The sequence below is a fragment of the Corvus moneduloides genome, chromosome 27 (genome assembly GCF_009650955.1).
Source record: "Corvus moneduloides isolate bCorMon1 chromosome 27, bCorMon1.pri, whole genome shotgun sequence".
NCBI lineage: Eukaryota > Metazoa > Chordata > Aves > Passeriformes > Corvidae > Corvus > Corvus moneduloides.
Window position 1 is genome coordinate 3,327,258 of NC_045502.1, and position 24,802 is coordinate 3,352,059.

General features: G+C 55.4%; 1 protein-coding gene across 1 annotated transcript in view; it reads left to right on the forward strand.

The window, feature by feature from the left end:
• PEBP4 (phosphatidylethanolamine binding protein 4) overlaps positions 1-24,802 on the forward strand; it is a 72,708-nt gene that overhangs the window by 29,613 nt on the left and 18,293 nt on the right. The window contains exon 4 of the mRNA XM_032092055.1: positions 4,759-4,857. Within this exon, the coding sequence (XP_031947946.1) occupies positions 4,759-4,857 (99 nt within the window). The remainder of the gene's footprint in view (positions 1-4,758; positions 4,858-24,802) is intronic.

A 24,802-nucleotide genomic window follows, 5' to 3' on the forward strand; every position in this document is an offset into this window, starting at 1 on the left:
CAGTGCCTCTTGTCCCCTTGGGCAAGTCCTGCGGAGCAGGGTTAATTCTGCTGACCTGGTTTTTCCTTGCCCGTGGAAGTGGCAAGGCGCAGGTGGAAAACGAGGAGGTGAAATCCTGCCCGCGCTCGGCAGCTCCTTCCCGAAGCCACAACACAACTCGGTCGCAAACAAGTTCTTTGCCGCCGAGGAAGGAGCTGGAATTTCTCTCTGGCGAGGCAGCAGCAGCAGAATTGCAAAGTCGGTGCCTGTTATAGAAACTTTTTAGTACTGGGGACAAGCCAAGAAAAAAGCCCAGATTGATCTCAAATCTCAGCTGGTGCTGGCGGCGCTTCCACCTCCGACTCCTGCGCTGGTGGGACGTGAGCTGGACCCTCCAAGCATCCCCGAGGAGAGCTGGGTTGATGTTTCCCAGCGTTCTGGGTACTCTTCCCAGCTCCCTGCCCAGCCAGGAGCTCCTGCCCTGCTCTGGAAGGTGGTTTTGGGGTTGATTGAGGTTTTCTGGTTTGTAATTGCATAAAGCCAGCTCTTCCCTGGCTCCAGCGTGGGCGCTGCGTGCTTGGGGTGCATCCCCCCCATCCTATCTCCTCACCGGTGGGTCCGGCCTGGATCATCTCATGCCATTGAAGTCCTTCACACTGGGATAATCCACGCTGTGGCAACGCCAGGCTGCAGCTCCCGGGGAGGTGAAAGGTTTTTGGCTCAGATTCCATCACAACCTGCCCGTGCCATGATTTCCTTCGGCAGCCAGGGAAATTCCTTCCAAGCTGTCAAGGATGTGGGTGGCATTGGGGCAGCTGGAAATTTCACCTCATCCCATGAGTGGCGAGGGGCTGGTGCAGGGAACATCCCGTGCTCCGGGTGGGCGCGGGCAGGGAACAGCTCCGAGGGATGGGTGAGCTGGGAGGATCCAGACTGGATCCATCCAAACCTATTCATTCCCTGTGCTGGGAAGCAGGTGCTGGGCTGGGGCCTGGCTGGGGCTTTGTTCCTTAATTTTGGGATGGAATTCCTACGGCAAAGCTGGGCACCATCCGTCTCCCCTTCCCAGAATAAAGCACATTTTAATCCATTTTTCCTCCACGCCGTGGTAAAACTGATGCCAACGGGATGGACGCACCGACAACGGGCACCGCAGGGCTCACCCACCTCCATGCCCAACCCAAGCCGGGTATCCCTGGCAGGGCAGAGCTCCGAGGCCACCCTGGTGCTGCCGAAAACACCAGAGCACTGCATGTGTGCTGCTTCCATGTGCGCCGGTTTCCAAGGAAACCGCTCGCTCTACATGTGTGTCGCTTAACACCCTATTTGCTTTCATTTGGATAAGTCTTTAATTCCTGTGCAGCCCCGGCTCCGCGGGATCTGTTGAGCTCCTTGTGTATCCCCGGCGCACAAAATCCCTCTCCCGCCTGCCTGCCTCTTGGAAAAGTCCCTGCCTGCTCGGAGCAAGTTTCCTAAACCTGTGCCTAATTGGAGCAGCTAATGCTTTCCGTAGGAATAACTGGATATTTCCCTGCTGCTTCCCCTCTAGAAACAATCAGCGGGGAAAACGTGGAATGCGGCGCTCCTGTCACCTGCCACCAGCTCTGCTGCTCCGGCTCTGCAGTGGGTGGAGGAGCAGGGCAGGATGCCCCTTCCCAGGGGTGTGAGGGGCAGAGCTGGGCGGTGCAGACATGGATCCGAGTCCTTGGGAAGGTGGCAGCTCCTGTCAGTGGTTAAATGTTGGTTTTAAAGTGTCCTGGGGTGAGGAAGCGGGGAAGGGTGGCCTTGGAAGCGTGACCCGGTTGGTGTCACACATCAGCCTGGAGAAGGGAAGGATCCGGGGAGAGCTCCGAGCCCCTTGCAGGGCCTAAAGGGGCTCCAGAAGAGCTGGAGAGGGACTGGGGACAAGGGATGGAGGGACAGGACACAGGGAATGGCTTCCCACTGCCAGAGGGCAGGGATGGATGGGATCTTGGGAAGGAATTCCTGGCTGGGAGGGTGGGGAGGGGCTGGGCTGGAATTCCCAGAGCAGCTGGGGCTGCCCCTGGATCCCTGGCAGTGCCCAGTGCCAGGTTGGAGCTCCCTGGGACAGTGGAAGATGTCCCTGGGCATGGCAGGGGGTGGCACTGGATGGGCTTTAAATCCCTTCCCACCCAACCCATTCCATGATTCCATGACACTGATAGGACACGCTGTGTCCCCACTGGGTCCTGCGCTCCAGCACCTCCTCCTCGAGCAGGAGTGACCGACGAAGCTTTTGGGGGTGTTTCACTCCCCCGAATTTTCATCTGCAGCAACCCAAAGCGGCTTTTTCTTCCCTGTCCCCCTTCCTCCCTTCCCTTTGCACAGCAAGATGCCGCCTGCTCTTGTGGCACTGGAGGAATTTTCTGATCTAAAGCCACTTTCCTCCTCTCCCAAAATCCCCGGGGCTGGCTCATGCTTGTAGAGCTGAGCAGCTCCCGTGTCACTCGGGGCTGGCTCCTGTCTGCAGCCCTGACAGCAGCTAATGCTGTTAGCCTGTATCAAGGAGGGATTTCAGCATTAAAAACCCCCAAAATCACCACACTCGGGCCGCTCTGCTGCTCGCAAGCAGTTCAAAAACACTTCCCCCGTGTTTGGGGTGCCGGGCATGGGCCAGGGGTGTCACACAGGGCGGTTTTGGGGTGGCTTTGGGGGGCTGGTGCAGCCTCTGGAGCAGCGCGAGATGAGCAGCCGGGATTAACTCGGCTCGGGGAAAGCTTTGCTATCTTTAGCTGGAAGGTGAGGGATTGTGGCTCTTAGGGTGGCCGGCAGGTGAGGAGAGAGAAAAATCTGCGGGGCCAGCCCGGCTCGGGGCGCTGACCCCAGCTCCTGTCCCCACGGGGGTCTGGCCCCGCCGGCCCCCGGCCGCGTGCGCCGTCACCTTTCTAGGCCACAATCTGTCCCCAATTCCGAGCCTGCTGTTAGCTTCACTTGCACTCTATTCTCGTGTTTGCTGTTATTTTTTAACACTTTATTTTTTTTCCCTCCCCATTTTTTTTTTTTTTTTTTTTTTTTTTTTTTTTTTTTTTTTTTTTTTTAATTTATTTTTTTTTTTTTTTTTTTTTTTTTTTTGCATAAAAGCACTATCCTCTCCCCAGAGCCTGCCTGGAGCGAAGGCATGGTCTGTACAACTGCAATTATTTCGAAGAACAGATGGAGTGAGGAGCAGAAAGTCTGTTAATAGTAATAGAAATGCTACATGTTAACCTGGACAGCACACGATGACAGTCCCATGACTACACGTTCTGTTCCCACCAGCTGGGCTCCGAGCGGAGCCGAGAGATTCAGAAACGCCGAGCTCGGCTCCGCACCCTCCCCAAAGTTAGAGCTCAAATTCCTTCACACTTGCAGCGTAGGGTTTTTGGGTTGCCGGGCTTCTTCTCCCCCTCCCCTCCTCCTCCTCCTCCTCCTCCACCTCCTCCTCCTCCTCCTCCTCCTCCTTTTTCCCATTAAACACCGATTTTGCTGCTTCTCCTCTCTGTTTTTTCCTTCAGCCGGCCGCAGCTGGGAGCGTGGTGGGGCTCAGCCTCGAGGTCCTGACCTTGAGCCTCACGTGGTGCCGCCAGCGCGGCCCCTTTCCCACGCTCACATCTGCAGGGTTGATGTAATTCCCCCACCCCAGATGATGCCAGGCTGGGATTTAGGGAGCGGGGCAGCGGCTGCGCTCCCGGGCGGGGCGGTTTGCAGGAGTTTGGGATTTTCTCTGCAACTGTTGCAAGCTGGTGGCGGAATGGGTTGAAATCCACGTTTTCTGGTTCAAAGTGGCGCTCCCTGCAGGGGTGGGGTCTTTGAGAGGTTTAAGGGGTGCCACGGGAAAGGGGCACAGGGGGAATTTGGTTATGGCAATGCTCCAGGGGTTTTTTTTTTGCCTCGTTTACCCCAACCAGAGGTTGGGAAATGGAGCAGAAATATTGAGTCAGCCCCACAAACCTCGCTGTGCAAATCCCTGCCTGGTTTCACAAGAGGCCAGGGATGCAGCCACAGAGCTCCAGCTAATTCCAGTGGGAATTGCAGGGCTAAATCCCAGGCTGCTGGTGAAAGCCCAGCCCCCGGGGCAGCTGGAGCGGAGCGTGGCACCACTGGTGCCCTGGCAGGCGCACCTGGAGGTTTTATTAGGATATAGATCCCTTAATCCAGGTGCTTGTGGGATAATCTGGTGCCTGAGGTCCCACCAAATCCCTGGAGATCAGCAGGTTTTCCCTCCAGAGGTCACTTCCAACCCAGCTCCACCCTCGATGGACCAAAATATCCGCGTGGGCTCTGTGCTGGGGGCACCTTGGGGTGCTGGGTGCCCTCAGTGGGGACCTGGGGTGGGCTGTGGGGGTTTCCTGGGGGCTAAAGCGGTGTCATCCATAAATCCCAGCTCTCTTTGCCCAATTCCATCACCCAGGAGTGGTACCTGAGCTCCAGGAGCATCCCAGGAGCACCTTTTGGTTCATTTGGGATGCGTGGGGCAGAGTTTGGCTCCTCACAGCCGCCCCCACGGAGGATGGGGCACCCAGCTTGTCCCCAGTCACCAATGGATCCCAAAAAATCCTTTTCTTTGGAAGAGGCAGAACCCACATTTTTCCTCTGGAAAGATTTGGGATTAAACCATCCCAAGTGGGTTTTTGGCCTCCCCTGGCGCCCGTTCCTCACTCCCCTCTGGGGTGATACAACCCTCAGAGTGCACCTGCTGGGAAAGAGTGGAAAAAGAGGGATTTTGGGGATTCTTGCTGTCACCCCATGCCCACAGTGTCGCCCTCTGCTCTCTTGCAGCACAAGAAATACATCCTGGTGATGGTGGATCCCGACTCTCCCAACAGAGCCGACCCCCGGAACCGCTTCTGGAGGCACTGGCTGGTCACCGACATCCTGGTGAGTCCATCGGGGTCATTCCCAAGCATCCCGGGGAGGGCTGGATTCCCATGGAGAGCAAACTCCTCCCGGTGAAATCCCGGAGGATGAGTGTTTGCCAGAGAAATGTAAATGGTGCCGGGCGTGTAGGTAGGGAAGAGCTTCCTCAGGCTATATAGAGCCAGGCTGGTCCAAAAATATTGCTGCTTGGGGTTTGGGTTTTTTTCCCCCCCTCCTTCTCCTAAGGAAATGTTGAAAAAAAACTCCCAAAAACACTTTGCCAACTCGCCACCACCGGTTTTCTCTGCAGAGACAACGCGTCCTTCCAAACAGCTCCTGCCGCCGGTTGGGTTTTGTGGTTAAAAAAAGTGGGTTTGGCGAAAATCTCAATTCCTTTTCTGGTTTTTAAATTCTTTGGGGGGTTAAAATGGTTTGAAATCGGTGAGAAAACACTGGGAAGAAATGAGTTTGGGATGAGCGGTGGCGCTTCCCAGCGCTGCGTCCACGGGACGAGTCCTTCCCCCTGTCCTGGCGTGTCGTGGCTTCGCTCCCAGAAATATTTTGGGGAAGCAGTTTGTTCCCCTCCCGCTTGCTTTTATCTCTTCGAAACACGAGATGCTGCAGCCCTAAATCAATCTAACTGATAATCTGGGTACTAAAGCCTAATTAAGATATCAATTAATTTGCAGCGTGCATTTAACAAGAAATATCGCGTCGTTCTCCTCTATTATTCTCTGAAATTACTGCTGAGGGCTCTTTGTACAGATACCTTAATTAGACTTTTTATTGTTAATGGGCATATTAAGCAAATTAAAACTGGATATTAATACTTTCCATGAATTCCATAATTGGCTGAAAAATAGGAAGCGTCGGGAATAATTGCGGGAATTTGTGTACAGGGCTTGGGGGTTTTTTTGGGGTTTTTTTGGTGCTGTTTTGTGTTTTAATCCTTCCCAGAAACCCTTCTGCATTTCTAACAACAGGGTCCTGGAAGTCTCTCATTAATTTTAATATTTACCAAACGCAAAGGAGCCCAAGCTCCTGGGTTTCCTTCTGCACACAGATCCTTCGGAGCCGTTCCCTCTTGCTAATTATTAAATTATTGAGGTTTTCCTTTTTTTTTACCTTTTTTTTTTTTGGGGGGGGGGGGAGGGGGTGTATAAAATCCTTTAAGCGAAGAAGAGAAATGTAGGATTCAAACCTCCAGCACGAATGGAAGGTGGGGTTTTATTTCCCGGCGGTTTGTGATCTCGAAGGTCAAAAATTCCGTGTCAGGCCATGCAAGAGTGCGGGAAAAAGGAGATTTTTGGGAAGGGAAAAGGGTTTTCCCCATCTGCCAGGGATGGGGCTGATCCCAACTATTCCTCAAGCTTTCTTATCACAAGATAAATACATTTATAAATATAAACACACATATCCGAGCAGGGATTTGGCCTCGATGCTCCTGATGGTCCCTTCCAACGTGAGACGCTCCCTGATTCCATGGAATATTCTATATAAAACATATATATTGATATGATCCCTATAATCATGGGATAAATATATCCCCTCTATCCCCGTGGGTGTGTGTATGTGTATCTCTCCTCTACACACACAGCAATGCGTCTAAATCCCCCAAATCCCACAAAATGCACAAGAAACCGCCAAAAATCAGCCACGTTCTGGCAGGACACCACAACAAAACCACCTCGGCTCGGTCCCCACGGCTGGGGGTGCAGTGGGGGGGGATCCTGGTGTGTCCCACCGGGGCTGCAGGCGGAGTTTTCCCGATCCCCCAGCCCCAAAGGCGGGTGCGGAGCCGGCGGGCTCAGCCACATGGTGTCTCGTTGAGATGCAGATCCTCGGGGGGGATATGGAAGTCTTGGCTCCGAGGAGCTTCAGCTGACAGGCTTATTTGCACACTGGCTCTAAAATAACCGTGTAGGCTTTACATGACACCTTCTGTTGCTTTGGTGCAGAGAGGGGCTTGCAAGTGCCTTTCTCCGGGAGGGACGGGGTGGCCGGCGCCGTGCCGGGGGGCAGGCGGAGCCCCCGTGCCCACCAGCGCCCTGGTGTCACCCCGGCATCGCCCAGCATCACCCCAGCACCGAGCCAGCGTCATGCCAGTATCGCCCAGCAGTGCCCAGCAGTGCTTGGGTGTCACCCCAGTTATCATCCCAGCGTTGCCTGCCCAGCGCCGCTCGGGTATCACCCCAGCGTCGTCCAGCAGTGCTTGGGTATCACCCCAGGATCACCCCAGCGTCGCCCAGCATCACTTGGGTATCACCCCAGCATCACCCAGTGTCAGCCCAGTATCACCCAGCATCAATTCAGCATCACCCAGCATCCCTTGGGTACCACCCCAGTATCACCCAGCATCACCAAGCATCACCCAGCATCACCCAGCATCACCCAGCATCACCCAGCATCCCTTGGGTACCACTCCAGTATCACCCAGCATCACCCAGCATCCCTTGGGTACCACCCCAGCATCACCCCAGCGTTGCCGATCGTCACCCCAGCACTGAGCCAGCATCATCCCAGTATTTCCCAGCATCATCCCAGCATCATCCCAGCATCCCCCAGCGTCACTCCAGCATCGCCCAGCAGTGATTGGGTATCACTCCAGCACTGCCCAGCATCCCTTGGGTATCACCCAGCATCACCCAGCATCACTTCATTATCACCCCAGTATCACCCAGCATCACCCAGTATCACCCCAGCACCAACCCAGCACCACTGGGTATTGCCCTGGCTCTGCCCCAGTATCGCATGGGTGTTGCCTTGGGTATCACCCCAATATCCCTTAGGTTTGGCCTGGCATCCTCTCAGCATCCCTCGCCACAGCATCCCTCCAGCATCCCCCCAGCATCCCTTGGGTACCACCCCAGCACCCCCCTGGCATCCCTTGGGTATCACCCCAGCATCCCCCCAGCATCCCTTGGGTACCACCCCAGCATCCTCCCAGCATCCCTTGGGTATCACCCTGGCATCACTTTGGTATCCCCCCCAGCATCCCTTGGGTACCACCCAGCATCCCTCCAGCATCCCCTCAGCATTGCTTGGGTGTCACCCCAGCATCCCTCCAGCATCCCTCCAGCATCCCTTGGGTACCACCCCAGCATCCCCCCAGCATCCCCCCAGCATCCCTTGGGTACCACCCCAGCATCCCTCCAGCATCCCCCCAGCATCCCTTGGGTACCACCCCAGCATCCCTCCAGCATCCCCTCAGCATTGCTTGGGTGTCACCCCAGCATCCCCCCAGCATCCCTCCAGCATCCCTTGGGTACCACCCCAGCATCCCTCCAGCATCCCTCCAGCATCCCTTGGGTACCACCCCAGCATCCCTCCAGCATCCCTCCAGCATCTCACCAGCATCCCTTGGGAACCACCCCAGCATCCCCCCAGCATCCCTTGGGTATCACCGCAGAATCCCCCCAGCATCCCTTGGGTATCACCCCAGAATCCCCCCAGCATCCCATGGGTACCACCCCAGCATCCCTCCTGCATCTCTTGGGTACCACCCTGGCATCACTTTGGTATCACCCCAGCCTCCCCCCGGCATCCCTTGCGTGTCGCCCTGGCATCCCTCCGGCATCACCCAGGCTTTGCCATCCCCCGGTTTGGAGGGAAGCGGCTCCAGCAGCACTAGATGCCACTCCTGGGTGCTGCAGTACTTTGGCACGCCACCAGCTTTGGGGTTTGGCTCGGGATTTGCTCTCCCAGGTGGGTTTTCGGGATGGAACATCCCATCCCCTCGGCACCGCTCGCCGCTCCTTATCTGCCGCTGCTCCGGCGCCGCTCCGATTGTCAAACACGAGAGATGCTTTCACTCCTATTCAAAATAATTTAAATAAAAATGTTGCTACAAAGTGGAATAATATCTTTTGATGAATGTTTTTAAAGCCCTTTAGGTTTTCATGGTAATTTGCAGTGTAAAATTATTTAGAGATAAGAGCCAAATTAGCTCTTATAGGCGGAGGTCGATATGTCCCGTTATCCATGGAAGCAGTGTTTAAATATAATCAGCCTTTACTCTAATGCAGCATAATTGTTCATTTGAAATAGCTTTTTTTTCCCCCTTTTTCTTTTTTTTTTACTCCATTCAATGAGTCATTAAAATATTCAAAGGATAATGCAGTGAATTGGAAATGAATTTATCACATTATCCTGTACATACTGTAGAGCATCAGGTAACCAGGCAAGAGTCAGAACCGGTTTACAGCGAATCCCCGGTAAACAAGGTTTTCCATTTTGTATTCAGTGGGGAAAGGAAAAGAAGGGAGAAAATACTGCCCTTCAAATGGAAAGCTTTCCGTCTTTATTCCCCCTCCTCAGGGAGGAGGAAGGGGGAGGGCGAGAGCAGCGAATTTGTACTCCACCAAAAGCCTCGCCGCTTTAACTTTATTTTTATCAAAATATGTTTGTAACAGAAAGTCGTTATGGAAACGGGTTCTGCCAGCCGGGAGAAATCCTGCGCCAGGCTGGAGCCGAGCGGGACCCGCCGGGGGCTGCTGCTGCCGGCACCACTCAGATCACCCAAAAACCCCTTCCCAGGGCAGGCCTCGGGGGAAACTAAGGCACGGAGCTGCCACAGCCAGCTCTGGGGTTGGATATGGGAAGTGCATCCAACGTTTTTGAAGGAAAACCATTCCCACCCATCACCCATCCCGGCTTTCCTCCCGCTGTGGGTGCAGCTCCAACCCCTCCCATGGCTTTGTAGGGCGGAGTGGGGATCCCATGGGTGGGGACTGGCGCATTTGGGTGCCGAGGGATGGTGGCACCGCTGTCCCCAGAGGTGCTGGCAGCAGCGCTGGCCTTCCCCGGCGGTGGCCGCGTCTGTCACGGCGCTCGGCGCCACCGTTGATAAACAGGCTCCGGGTTGCAAGTGTCACCATAGAAACAGGTGCTGTCTTAAGCAAACAAGGGCTTTATTAACCTTAAAAATTATGGGGTTTTTGCACAAGGAAAGGATGGAAATGGAGCTGCGGGGGGCAGGCTGCTCGCCTGTGCCCATGGCCCCGTCCCCCGTCCTTGTCCCCATCCCAAAGGGACGTGTGCTCTGCGGGAAACTTTTCCGCTGTAGAACGTGGAATGCGGCTCCAGCTTATCTGGAATGCTTGGATTTATCAAAAATCAGAGAGATCGGCTGTTAATTGCTGGCTGCTGTCCCTCCTGCTGCTCGGCCGCTGGGTGAAGAGTTGTAGGGACACCTTGGGGATGCTTTTGCAGAGCGCTCGTGATCCAGGTGCATTCAGCATCCCAGCAGGAGAAAAACCTTGTCAGGGCAAGGAATGATTTTTAATCATTAATTGATGCCAGAGGGCAAAAATAAATCAGCTTTTGAGTACCCTGCAGGCAGGAGGATTCCACATATTGGGAGATACTGGAGGTGCTGGGGCAGCTTTCCTTGGCTGTGCCGTGCAGGATCCATGAATCCCACGGATCCGTGGCATCGTGGGATCGCTGATCCCCGCCTCACTGCGGGGGAGAAGGGGCAGCTGTAGGAGTTGGTGCCTGGGTATTGTTCCTCCTCGCTGGAGCCCTCTCGACTCCCCTTTTTGGTGATGAAACCGAGGGTTTGAAAGGGAAAGAACAGAGGGAAATGTTGGTTTAATTGATGACTTGGCTCCTCGGAATACTCAGTTCCCTGGTGTGAGTTTCTGTTGCTGCTCGTTAATGAAGCCTTTATTAATAAAAGAAATCAAAAAAAAAACCCCAAATAAGTAAAGAGGCTGCTGCTCAGGGGAAGTTTTCTTCACGCTCCAAGCTTCTATGGAAGGAATTCTTCCCTGTGAGGGTGGTGGGGCCCTGGAATGGAATTCCAAGAGAAGCTGTGGCTGCCCCTGGATCCCTGGAAATGCCCAAGGCCAGGTTGGAGCAGCCTGGGACAGTGGGAGGTGTCCCTGGGCATGGCAGGGGGTGGCACTGGATGGGCTTTAAATCCCTTCCCACCCAAACCACTCTTGATTCCATGAATTTCTCATCCTGAGGAATGTGTGAAAGGAGATTCTGTGCCTGGGAGGAAGTTGGAGACAGGTGGGGGTCGGTTTCTTCTCCCAGGTAACAATGACAGGACAAAAGTTGCGCCAGGAGAGGTTTAGGTTGGATATTGGGAAGATTTCTTCCCTGTAAAGGTTGCCCAGCCTGGGGCAGCGCTGGGGTCGCTTTTCCAGCAGGGATTTCAAAGCCGTGTGGATGTGGGACTTGGAGACAGGGTTTGGTGCTGGCCCTGGTGGTGCTGGGGGAGTGGTTGGACTCAGAGGGCTTTTCCAACCCAAACAATTCCATGATTCCATGATTCCATGATTCCATGATTCTATCAATCCCGGGGGGCTCTGTCCAGCAGCAGGTTGTGTTCCGGGATGCCAGAGGGTTGATCCCACTGCTACATCCCTGCAAATCCCGGCATTCCCACCCCGCAGGAGCTGCTGCCGCGCTCCCTGCTCGGCTTTGTGCTCACCTGGAGTGTAATTAATGCTCCCGGGTAATTACACTCCCAGAGCTCCTGGAGAGAGCTGTCACCGAGCAATTCCCGCTGGGACAGCAGGAGCTGGAAGCACCCTGGGGACCAGCAACAGCTCTGCTGAATTTTGGGAATGCCCATCCCACAGCCGGGATGCAGCAGAGACAGGGAAGACAGAGCGTGTTGGCTGCACCCTTTTTGGGGCAGGAAAAGGGGGAAAGCATCCCAAAATCTCCTTCCCTCCTCCACGTGCTCCGCGCTGGGGAGGGCAGGGCCGGCCTGGCACTCGTGGCCAGGGCTTCAACCCCGGCTCGTCCCCTGGGAATGCCGCTCCCTCCTCCCACCCCGGGAGCCGCGGGGTGACAGGCTCAGCACAGAGGTGCATGAGAGGATTATTGTCACCATTACAGTGCCACGGATGCTCGATTTATCCACATCCCAGCCTTGTCCCGTGGGTGATCCTGACCCTGCCATTCCCAAGGGATGAATTCAGGGTGAAGCCACAGCGCTGAAGCGTTCAGCACCCAGAAACCCGCCAGGTTTTGGGGTTATTTGGGATTTTAACACGTGCCGGTCACGCTGGCCTGGAGTTGCTCCCTCTGCTCGTTATCCAGGGATCGTTATCCAGATGGGAATTCAGGTTTTTTTTCCCCTCGGTGCTTGTGTTTCATTTAACACGCAGAGGCTACTAATTTGTCACAATTCAATAAAGCCGAGGTTACAAACACTCTGGCTGCTGTTTATTTAAACGACGGTTTGTTAATTAGCTCCTCTTAACGAGGAGAGAATAAATCAGATAAAACCTACCAAAAAACGGCAGGGAGAGATTTCGCAGATTAATTTTGTTTTCCAGCTGAAGTATTCCTGGCAGCCAAGCTCCCAGTTCCACCCCAAGCTGCTTCCCTGTGCGGGTACAGGTGTGCGAGGTGTATGAGGAGCGTCGTGGCCCTGGGATGATGCTCGGCCTCGTGGCGTTTCGCTCACCAAGGGTCCAAAAAGAACTTTTCCAGCTCTTTTCTGGCTCTTTTCTGGCTTTTTTTCTGCTGTTGGGCTCTGTCTCTCCAACGTGGTCACGGTAGGGGTGACCCTCTGGCTGTTCGTTCAGTTTTCCCTGTGTTTAATCTAAGGGAGTTCGGGATGGAAACAAAAATCAGAAGGTGAATAAAGTTGTGCTGATGCAGTTGGGAGTTCAGGGAAGGTTTATCCACCACCATCAGCCAGCGCCGAGCTCCGATTCCATCGCTGGCTCCACGGGGAGCCCTCGGCTCCTGTCACCAACCTGCCCCGCCACCTTGGGAATATTTCATTTACAGCCTATAAAACTTGTCCGGGGATGGGATTTCCTACAAACTCTCGCCTGCGTCCCCTATTTGGGGACACTTGTGAGCATCCAGGGACCTCAGGAGCATCCTGGTGGCCGCGGTGGTGGCCGGAGGAGAGCGCTGGAGCTGGGGGTACCTCGCGGAAGAGACACCGATCAATGATTAATCGGGCGTGTGTGGTTGTGTGGGAGCGATTTGTGTTGGAGGAGGGAACTCCTACAGCACCCCGGTCATGAATCATTTGAAGAGCAAATTTGTGCAGTTACCAAGGGAACGGAAGAAAGGAAGGGACTTCCCTTTGCCGAAATGACTCGCGCTCTGATGCGGCTGAGAAAATCGCTCCAAAAAAAAAAAAAAAATTCAAAAAAAAAAAAAGGGAAAGGGGAAAAAAAAAGAGTCGAAGCTGTGACTAAGCAGCAGAAGTTATGTAAAGTGCTCGCTGGGAAGTGCAGGGGAGGGACAGCACATCCTGCCGCTGCCCACGGCGGTGGCGGGGGGCGGCCGCCGGCCCCCTTCTCGCCTCCCCGGGGAGCGGGGGCGAAGCCGCCGGCTGGGCTGGGCCCGCTCCCGCCTCTCGCCCTGACTCCTAAAGCCGCTTTAAAAGGTTGGGGAAGAGCTCCGGTGTCCCCGAGGAGTGGGGCAGTGTCCCCGGGCCGGGAGCGCCGTGTGCCTCCGTGTCACCCTCGGCTGCGTCCCCCAGGGAGTTGGTGCCGCAGGCAGCGGTGCGGCAGGAAAAGCCCCGGCTCCGGCCGAGAGGGGCAGTTTTGGGGTGCTTGGGGCCCCGCGTGCGCTGTGCATCACCCTCATCTGGCTGCGTGCGTGGAGCTGGGCTTTTTCCATAAGGAATGGGAGGATGTGGGAAGTGATCTTTGCACGGGGCGATGATCTCGGAGTGGCCAATTTGTCACGTCTCTGTCAGGACTGGGCTCGTGGCCGAGGGTGGGATCCTCTGCTCTGCTCCCCAGGTGAGGGCCAGGTACTCATTTTGGGGCTCAGCATCCAAATTGAACGCTACTCGCCCGAATTTAGGGCTGCTCATCCAAAGGGCGCAAAAGCACCAACCGCCCCTCCACGGCAGGAGACGCGCGGGGCACCTTAAAACCCCAGGAATGTGGTTTCCCTCGGAAAAATTACCCTGGGGCTGTGCAAGGCAGAGCAGCAAAGGCTGCGGCAGCAGCGAGATCCGCAGCAGAGGCAGCGGCGGCGGCGGCATCGCCGCGGAGCCCCAGCCACGCCGGAAAGATGCTTGGGATCTTTCCAACTTCCGCCCGGGAGCCCCCGAGCCCGGCGGGGAGCCGCAATATCTCCCGAAAAGGGAATGCAGAGGCAGCTGCACGGTGAAGGAAAACCCTCTGCCTGCCCTCCCCTGGTGCCACAGACACCCGGTGTCTGAGCGATTAGTCACCGCCGAGGCTTCCCTCCTCCACAGCAGAGCCTGTCCCCCCACACAGGGAGCCAGCGGAATGCTTAATTGGAGTTCCTCACACCTACCCGGGGGTAGCCTGAAACGAAGTGACAGCGCCGAGCAAAGCGCTGGAGTCAGACCCCGGGAGCTGCGGGTTGCTATGGAGTCCCCGGGTTCGGATTTGAGGAGGAAAGGAAAGGAATTGTGTGGATGGGTAGAGGTGGGGGTCCCGACGGCAAAGCTGCGGGTGCTGCCGGGATGATCCCGTGGGATGGGGAAGGTGCGGGGTTGGTCCTTGAGGGGTTCTGCTCCTTTGATGGGATGCTCAGCCCTAAAAAGGTGTTTTGCGCCCCATAAAACTGTCAGGATTTGGGATTGATGAGAAACTCCATAAAGCTTTTGCATCCTGTGTATGGCAGGGGCAGGGAAGCTCATCCCTGAATTCTGGGTATGGCAGGGGCAGGGGAGCTCATCCCTGAATTCTGGGTATGGCAGGGAAGCTCACCCCTGATCCCGTGTACGGGAAAGGGTAAGAAAACTCATTCCTTCTTTCTGCAGTATGGGAACGGGTCAGGGAAGCTCATCCCTGAATCCTGTGAATGGAGAAGAGGGTAGGGAAGCTGATCCCTGCATCCCGTGTTTGGGAAGGGGTGGGGAAAACTCATCCCTTCACTCTGCAGCACGGGAAGGGGGCAGGGATCCCTGCATCCTTCCTGAGCGAAGCTCAGCGTGGCAGGGAGCATCCCACGGGATCCGGGCAAGGCTTTTCCTTCCCGATGAGTTTTGGAACTGTCTCAGGTGCATCAGGAAAGCCCCCGGTGACTGTGTCCCAGGGGTGGGAAGTCTGTCCCGGGGTGGGAAGTCTGTCCCAGGGGATGGCAGGACAGTCCCCACAGCCTGGGTCCGGAGGCAGCAGGGCTGGAGTTGGACCAAGGGATTCATGGATTCATTTTCCTGCCTGAAATTCCCAGGGAGGATTTTAAGCCCTTTAAAACCAGATCCTCCTCCCAGTGGGGCCAAGCACCACGGCTTGGTTTGATCAGCCAAGGGGACAGAGCAGCACTGGGACCCCCCCTAAATGCCCCATGTCACCCCCTCTCATAGCAGCCCATCACCTTCATCTTCCTCCAAAAAATGTTTGGGCTCAACTTCCAGGTGGGTTTTTTTGTCTCAAAGGTGGAGAGTGAGGTCCCAGGACGTGAGTCCCCACCAGTGCCCCTCACCTGGGGGAGCCTGGACATTTGCTTTCCTTCAGGAGAAGGAAATTACGGCTTCATTCCCGTCAGGAGCAACTTCTTTTCCCCAAAACAGAGCAGGAAAACAGGATATCGTTTGTGGTTTCACGAAAAAGTCATCTTCTTTTTTTTTTTTTTTTTTTTTTTATTCTCGTCACTTTAGGTTCTATTTAAAATTTGGGTATTCTGAGATGGAAAGTTATTTCAAAAGGGCAAAAACACGTCAAGCTCCAGAAAACGGTGAAATCAGCTCCATGGTGGCTTTTTTTTTTAATTTTTGGTTTTTTTCGGAAGCACAGTTCTTCCCCAAAACTCCCCCAGTGCAGGATCCAGCCCCATCCTGCTGCATCCTCAAGGAGCATCCCGGTACCAAAATGCCATTTTCCACCCCAATCTCTCCCCCAGCTGATGGCCTGGGTGTATTCCTGGGGGATTTTCCACCCTGCGGAGCTTCTCCGTTGCCTTGAGCCCAACCCCAAACCCGCGGGGGTGGGAAGGGACGATGGTTGCAGCCCCATTGATCGCTGCCCCGGCTACAGGGCCCTTCATCGATAAGGCATCGACTCTCACGGGGCACTCACATCTTAAAAAGATCATCTGGAAGCGAGAGCTTTCGCTTCTCAGTGATTAATTAGTGTCTTGTAAACGACTCGGAAAGGACGTGGCCGGGAAATGCGAGAGCAATTAAATCCGCAGTGCCCCAACGCCTCCGACCCCTCGCCCGACACATCGATCTCCCTCGGCAGCCTCTGGGGTGGGTTGAGCCGGGATCGGATCCCCCAGGCAGCGGGGAAAATGACTTTTCCCGGGCTGGGAAGTGCTTCTGGCTCTCGGTGCAGGCGCAGCGGCCGGCTCAGCGCTCCCCTGCCAAACGCGATGGGTTCATTCGCTGCTGTTCCTGAACGAGAGAGATGGAACAAGGTAGGAGAGCGAGGGAAAACCCTCCGCTGGCTTCCCTTGATGAACTGAGCTAATTTCTCTCTTAATGGTTAGCTCCGGAGCTGAATGTGAGGCTTTCCTCCTGCACAGCAAACCCTCTCCCACACACAGACAAATAGGCTGAATATTTAATTGGAATTCCTCACACCTACAGGGTAAAGCCTTGTCAGTAGAAATAGAGCCCATCGCCAGCTGGCATCCCCGCACGCCACCCACCTTCGCTCGGAAAAAGAAATCCCTCCCCGTCCTCCCCCCTTTTCCGCACACCCACGGCCCCCCCCCACCCCGCCCCGACCGCGGCAGGATCTGTCCCCTGCTCCCGGGGTGCCCCCTCCGGGATGGGGATGCCGTGGGAGGGTGCCCGGGCAGCACCCGGCCCAACAGCTTCTCCCAGGAGAAGATTCCCGTGGCCCATCCGCTGTCGGGCGCTGCCCAGGCCGGAGCAGCCCCACGGGGATGGCCCAGGGAACCCTCCCTGGCAAAGTGGGGACCCCCGCGCGGTGCCAGGCTGGCGGCAGGGGACCGGGAGCACCAGAGGGCACTGCCGGGCTGTCCATCCGTGCCATCCCAGAGGGGTGAAACGCCGGGAGAAGCATATCCCAACCCTCCGGAGCATGGTGGCTGGCAGAGGGGTGTGGAATCCCCCTGTTTGCCAGCCCTGGAGCCTCCCAGGTGGCAAAACCGAAGTGTGCACTCCCAAAAATGACTCTCCCTCCTGCGCCCGCGCTGTCCTGGATGCTGCGGGATGTGATCCATGCGGGAGCACTGCCATGGAGCTGATGGGATGCGGGAGCTGAAGCGCTGCCCACCAGGTGCCCCCCTTGGGGAGGGTTCTGGGGTCTCCCTTGGGGTTGCAGGTGCTGATAACCCAGCCCAGAGGAATCCCACAATTCCGATTTTCCAGGGCTGGATGAAGTGGGAGGAGGAAGGAGTCACCCCGTGTCCTCCCCAGCACCAGGCGGCCACCAGGTGCCAAGGCAGAGCGTGGCACTGTCCCCGTGCTGGCACTGTCCCCGTGCTGGCACTGTCCCCGTGCTGGCAGGGCACAGCCAGACCCTCCCCTTATCTCCTGGGAAGGTGGGAGATGGGGCCGTGTGTTCCCAGCTGGACGCACAGCCCCGACCGCCGGGATTTGGGGCGGGAGAACAGCGCAGGGAGAGGCGCGGAGCTGCCGGGGACAGGGAAGCTCCATCCGGATTCTGCCTGGGATCACCAGGATGGAGGAGCTGCTGGGTGGTCCTGCCTGTCCTGCCCCTGCCCCTTCCCACCTTCATCCCGCGGGGCAGTTCTGACTCCCGAGCACCCCTGGGCAGGGAGCTGGGGTTGCCCCTCTTCCGAGGGATGTGGAACCTCCTGGAGGAGGAGGAGGAGGAGGAGGAGGAAGGTGTTGGGTCCCCTGGGACCCTCCAGCACCGTGCTCTGCCTTTTATGCTCTGGACTCTGCCTGGGAGAGCAGCGCTTGCATCCCCCTCATCCCCCCAAAATTTCCTATGGTTTCCAAAGAATTGCTCTTTTCTCATCCCCCTCTTTTCCTCTCCTGCTCTTTTTCCCTCTCTCCTTCTCGTACCTCTCTCATCCCAGGTTTCAAAGACCCCCCCCCATCCATCCCCTGCAGGGACCTGCCACCATCTGCGGTTTTTCTTCTCCCTTTTTTTCTTTTCCCCCCTCTTTTTAAAGTTTCCTCGTGTCTTTGTCTTAACGAGCCAGGTTAAATATTCTGTAATCAGTGTAATAATACACCTGGACTCGCTCGCGAGATATCTGCCTTTTGTACTGCGACAGGACATTAATAGTAATTATTCTGCTTTGTAATTGGAGCTTTAAATACTAATTCAAACAGCCAGAGGAAAACCAATTAGTGCTAATTTATCTCTATGTGTTTTGGAGAGCCTGTGTCTGTCATACTGTGAAGAAATAGGTTGGTAATTAGTACAGTTGGGTGGTAGATAGAAGTAATTATCAGATTCTTTCATGTTCTTTAAAGGAAGGGAAAAAAAAAACCAACTCTAAAGGCTGCATGACTCTTCCTTTCCGAGGAAGTTTGCACCTCGAAGGAAGGGCCCAGCCAGCGCCGGCTCCGCGCGACGCTCCTGACGCTCCTGCCCGGATCCATGGGCACCTGGTGCCGTATGGAGCGGGATTGATCCCGGGATGGGGTGCCCTGGGCATGGACAGAACCTCCGTGGCCTCGTGTGGTGCTTTAGCTCAGGCAGGGCAGGGGGGTCCATGGTAGGAGGAGCTGCGTCCTTGGGATGGCCGGAGGGATGGTCCTGGGGCTGCTGTGTCCAGTTCTGAGACCCTCATGGAGGGGCTGGAGTGAATCCAGGGATAGGAATGGAGCTGGGAAGGGGCTGGAGAATTCCTGAGGGAGCTGGGAAAGGGGCTCAGCCTGGAGCAAAGGAGGCTCAGGGGGGACCTTGTGGCTCTGCACAAGTCCCTGACAGGAGGGGGCAGCCGGGGGGGTCGGGCTCTGCTGGCAGGGAACAGGGACAGGAGGAGAGGGAACGGCCTCAGGCTGGGCCAGGGGAGGCTCAGGGTGGACAGCAGCGGGAATTTCCTCATGGAAAGGGTGGCCAGGCCTTGGAATTGCCCAGGGAGGTTTGGAGTGCCCATCCCTGGGAGTGTTCAAGGAAGGCCTGGACACAGCACTCAGTGACAAGGTGGGGATGGGGCACAGCTTGGACTCGATGACCCTGGAGGGCTTTTCCAAGCTGAACAATTCCATGATCCTGGGATTCTGTAACCGCTGCTTTTGAGCTGTGACCTTTGCGTGTGAGTCTGACTCGATTTATTTGAGCCATAACTCCCGTTTATGAATCCTGCCCTGTGCTTTCGGGCCAGGCCCCACATTTATGGAACCAACCCTGTGCATTTAGAATCCTTCAATCCCAGAAGGGCTTGGGTTGGAAGGAGCCTTAAATCCCACCCAGTGCCACCCCTGCCATGCCCAGGGACACCTCCCAGTGTCTCAGGGTGCTCCAGCCTGGCCTTGGGCACTTCCAGGGATCCAGGGGCACCCACAGCTGCTCTGGGAATTCCATCCCAGCCCCTCACCAGCCTCGCAGGGTGGAATTTCTCCCATATATCTGAGCTAAATTTCCCCTCTTTCAGTTTGAATCCGCTACTCCTTGTCCTGGCACTATAATTCCTGATGAAAAGTCTCTCTCCCTCTTCCCTGTACCCCCTTCAGACCCCCTGGAAGGCGCTGGGAGGCAGGAAAGTTGCTATTTGGGGCAGATCCTCTGTGTTTGAGCCATTCCTCACAAATTTCAGCCACACCTCGTGCTTTTGAGCCAGAGCTTGAGCATTTAGGGGGATATTTGTGGTCAAACAGCCCCTGTCCCCCTCATCCCTGTCCCCACCGCCTCTTCCCGGCTTCCCCTTCGCTTCCCAGGAGGAAGCAGCAGGTTCCTCGAGGACATCGGGGCCTGTCACACGCTGCTCTTTTATTTTTTCCACTTTTCAGGGTGAGAGCATCTCGAGGTTTTCAGTGTGGGGAGGATTTATTCACGGTTACTTCCATCTCCCCCCTCCGCCCAAGTTGTGCTATTAAAAAAATAAATAATTCATGGAGTAGTTGTTCACCCCGTCAGGAATTGGGGGCCGAGCCAGACCAGGAGTGCAGCAGGATCTGCAGCAATTCATTAATGGCCCATTCTGTGTTTCCTTTCCCCTTTAAAACCCCAGTGGAGTTACCTTGGTAATAATAAAGTGCGCGATTCCAGGAGGGAGGGAACAGGTTCTTATTTGGATTAAACGGATTTCTCCTCCTCCCCTCTTTTACCCCTTTTTATTCCTGCCAATTTAAAAAAAAAATTTGTTTAGGGGGAAGAAAAAAAAAAAAAAGAATTATAAGCAAATGCTAAGGCTGGAAAGGAGAGGAAAAAAAAAAAGCACATTTTTTTCCAGGGAGGGGAGAAAATGCCTTTGGAAGTGTTCTATGCAAAGAGATGCCGGGGGGCACGATATATCAAAGAAAATATAATACACCCAGGTTAAAACTAATGATTGCCATATAATTAGATGTGAAGCATTGTGCTATAAATGTGTATTCTTCAGCGTGCTGTGATTTTACTGTAAAAGAGAGAGAGAGAGAAAGAAAGACAGAAAAACACAGAACCCAGCAACATACTATAAAAAGCACTCTGTTGACTTTTCGGCTGTTTAGTATTCCTTGCCCGTACTCCCCCGGGAGTATGTAATTAGTGCTTTATGAAGAGTGCATTTAAAGCAGTTTAATATTCACCTCATTCAGTCTGAAACAATGTGATCACTGCTTAGACAAATCACTGCTCCTCACTGACATCCTCTGTCAGAACATTACCTCTGAAAAGACCTTTCAAGAGGCTCCGATGTTAATTAGTTGTCTGTCATGGATAAACAGAGCAGTGAGCAGAAGGGCTGCGCCAGGCCACAGACACACAGGGAAATACTGGGAATGCTGTGGGATTTTTTTTTTTAATTTTTTTTTTTCTTTCATCCTCTCTCTCTCTCTCTCCCCCCCCTCCTTTTTCGTGAAAATTCCTGGCTTTCTCCCCCGGCTTCGCTGAGTTTGGCGTGGCCTGGAGTGGAGCCTGGGTTTTCCCAGGGTTGGGTGAAATCCTTGGGATGCTGAGAGAGGCTGGCAGTGCCAGAGAGGTGCTGGCAGATCCCAAATGGATCCAAGAGCATCCTCTGCTCTGCTTGGGCACCTGCTGAGCTTCCCTGCTGTGCCTCAAAGTGGGAACATGCCAGGCAACATCCCAGGGCTATATCCCAGAGATACATCCCAGTGATACATCCCAGTGTCACATCCCAGTGATATATCCCAGTGATACATCCCAGTGCCACATCCCAGTGCCACATCCCAGTGCCACATCGCAGTGATACATCCCAGTGCCACATCCCAGGGCTATATCCCAGAGATACATCCCAGTGATACATCCCAGTGATACATCCCAGTGATACATCCCAGTGATACATCCCAGTGCCACATCCCAGGGCTATATCCCAGAGATACATCCCAGAGATACATCCCAGTGATACATCCCAGTGATACATCCCAGTGCCACATCCCAGTGCCACATCCCAGGGCTATATCCCAGTGATACATCCCAGTGCCACATCCCAGTGCCACATCCCAGGGCTATATCCCAGTGATACATCCCAGTGCCACATCCCAGTGCCACATCCCAGTGATACATCCCAGTGCCACATCCCAGTGATATATCCCAGTGCCACATCCCAGTGCCACATCCCAGTGCCACATCCCAGTGATATATCCCAGTGATATATCCCAGTGCCACATCCCAGGGCTATATCCCAGTGATACATCCCAGTGCCACATCTCAGTGATACATCCCAGTGATATATCCCAGTGCCACATCCCAGTGCCACATCCCAGTGATACATCCCAGTGATATATCCCAGTGCCACATCCCAGTGCCACATCCCAGTGATATATCCCAGTGATATATCCCAGTGCCACATCCCAGTGATATATCCCAGTGCCACATCCCAGGGCTATATCCCAGTGATACATCCCAGTGCCGTACCCCAGCCCTGTGTCCCAGTACATCCCAGCCTTACATCCCAATCCTGAATTCCAGCCCCTCATCCCAGCCCTGTGTCCCTGTGCTACATCCCAACCCTGCATTCTGGGCCCTCATCCCAGTACTAAATCCTGGCCCTGCACCCCAACATTGCATCCCAGCCTTGCATCCCAGTGCTTTATCCCAGTCCCAAATGTGCATCCCAGCCTTGCATCCCAGCCTTGCATCCCAGCCCTGCATCCCAGCGCTTTATCCCAGTCCCAAATGTGTATCCCAGTCCTGCATCCCAGCGCTACATCTCCTTTTTGCAGCCCAAAGTGGCTCTTTAGCCATTCCAAGACACTCCTCCCACTTTCCATCGTGTGTAAAATGTCGGGTAATGGTGGTCACCTCATCCCACCTGCTCCCGGCTTTAACTTCTCAGGAAAATCCAGCGGATTTGGGGCAGCGCCAGCCCCGCCGTGTGTTGCTCGCCCCCATCCAGCCACATTCCTGTGGGATGCTCCCCCTGCCACCCGTGGGCTTCCAGCCCTGATTCCTCCTTCCCTGGAGCAACTCCTTCCCTGTGTGCATCCCTGAGTCCTTCCCGTGTCCCCCAGTGGGTTCCCGGTGTCCCTTGGTGGTGCAAGGTGGGTTCAAGGCACTGTCCCAGGAGCTGCTCGTGGCTCCTCCGGACTCCATGGTGGGGATGGAGGGCTTGGAGCCACAGGGATCCCATTACCAGCCCTCATCTGGCTGCTCCCAGGTTCTTGGGAGCCAAATCCAGCAAATCCAACCCTTCCCAGGGCGGGGGGAGCCGCTCGCTCCTCACTGAGGTGTTTCAGGTGCAGACAAGGCCCAGCGCCGTCCTTTCCCTTTGGGAAGGAGCAGACGTGGAATGCTGCTCACTCTGCTCCTGGCAATCACAGCCAAGGCTTGAAACCTCCGCTGGGTTTAGGGGGCAGCCCCCCACGCCCCTCGTGGGGCTCCACACGTGGATCCCCGTGCACATCCCATCCCGCAGCGGGAGCACACGGAGCGTCCCCACAGGCCACCTCCCTGAGCCTTCCCAGCCTCCAAGCACCCTCCAGCTCAGGGATTTTCCCCCTTTCACTCCCTTTTCCAGCAGTTTGTTTCCCTGGCTCTCTTAGTCACGAAGGTGAGGCCCTGACAGAGACACAGACATCAAAAACAAGAGGTGATGAAACGCCGGGAATAATTAAGTTGCACTAAATCACCGGCCCCGGCGGAACGCTGCCAGGGAGCTCGGGAAAACTGGAGCACCACGGAGCCGAGCTATTATTAATAATCACCAGCGCCCTCGTGAACAACAACCTACTTTGCACCGATTTTTTGGGAAGGGGCCGGGACGGGCACAGAGCCTGCAGCATTGGGGGCAGGAGAGCGAGGTCCCGCCGGCTGCACATCCCAGGATATTCCAGCCTGGATCCATCCCGGGGCAGCCGGCACGGTCTGGGCTGAGCCCAGAGCAAGTCTGCTCCCGCCACGGATCCTCCACGCAGCCCCGGGCCTTACGTAAGGGCGGCTTTATCCGCCTGCCATCGGGGCCCGGCCTGCAGCTCCCGTTCCCAGTGTGTGGGCGAGCCGCTCGCCCCGGGCTGGGAATTGCACAGCTCCTGCACCTCTGCCTTGCTCCACGCATGCAAGCGGCTGCAATTCCCGATGGGCAGCTGATAGCAGGCCGGGCTGTCCGCCCCGGATTTGTAGGGTGTTTGGGATGCGTTTGCCTCGCATCCCGCTGGGATTCGTCCTTGGGAATGCTTGGGAAGGGGTTGGACGTGCAGGATTTGCTGCCCTGCAGCGTCACCTTGGTTATGGGATTTAAGGCCCAGCCGTGGCTGCTGGAGGTGCTGGTGGAGGGGATGCTTCAGGTCCCAACAACCTGGGATGTCACTGGGTTTTTTGAGGAGAGAAAAGAGATTTTAATGCAAAGATTCCTTCTGCAATGAACGCTGAACCGATGGCTTTACCTTGGGCAGCTTTAGGGTCTGATCCCACTTGGCTCCGTCTCTACAAGAGCTCAGACAGGTTCAAGGTTTCAGGCTGATTTCGGGTGCCACGTGGCCATGGGTAAAGCCTGAACCCCAATTCCCACCAGGTTTTGTCAGGAGAACCACCCAGACCTGGTCAAAATCCTCCCTGGCGGGGTAAACCCGAGGGTGTCGAAATTTGGGAGAGCTGTAAATCTCGTGTGTTTGTAAAATCTTTAAGCCTCCGTCTGCAACGCGCAGGTAAACCTTTAATTCTCTGACAATGCCGAGCTAACTCCCAGCTAAATCCTTAATTCCCGTGCACCGCAGCCCTGTGGATTCGCCTGTCTGCAGCCCAGGTCTCGTCTGCAGCATCCACACTCTTTGGATGTGGAAAAATCCCCCAAAAAATTGCTGTGCCCAAGGTTCTGGGGCTGGAAAAACCCCCGAAAATATCTGTGCATGAGGTTCTGGGGCTGGAAAATCCCCCAAAAATATCTGTGCATGAGGTTCTGGGGCTGGAAGAATCCCCCAAAATATCTGTGCATGAGGTTCTGGGGCTGGAAGAATCTCCCAAAAATTGCTGTGCCCAAGGTTCTGGGTCTTTTGCTCTGTTGATCAAAACCTCTGAAATGCTTTTGCACCTCTTAAAATTAGGAATAACGATGGATCCTGCATCCCTGCAGAGTCCTCAGCCTGCCCTGAGGCCACAGCGTGCAGGGGGACAGGGAAAAGCCACGAAATTTGAGGTTCCAACCCTTCTGAAATACACTGGAAGTGAGACATGGGAATGATCCCGTTGCTGCTCCGGCGTCACCAGCAGCCGCTGACAGACTTTCCCCCCTGATCCAACCGGATCCGATCCTGGGGCGATAGGGCCAGGGCACAGCTGCGGGGCCCCATGCAGGTGGAGGGGACGCCGAGGAGCCCGACGGGTTTGGGAGCTCGTCAGCACCGTGATGACAGCCAGGCTGCGATTGGGATTGCTCCACGCGGGTCCCAGCCGCTGGCAGGACGTTTCCCAACCCGGAGAAACCTGTACGGACGACGACCACCCTTTCTTAGGCAATTTTCCTGACTCAAGATCCCATCCCAAATCAGCGGGAGATGGATCTCTGC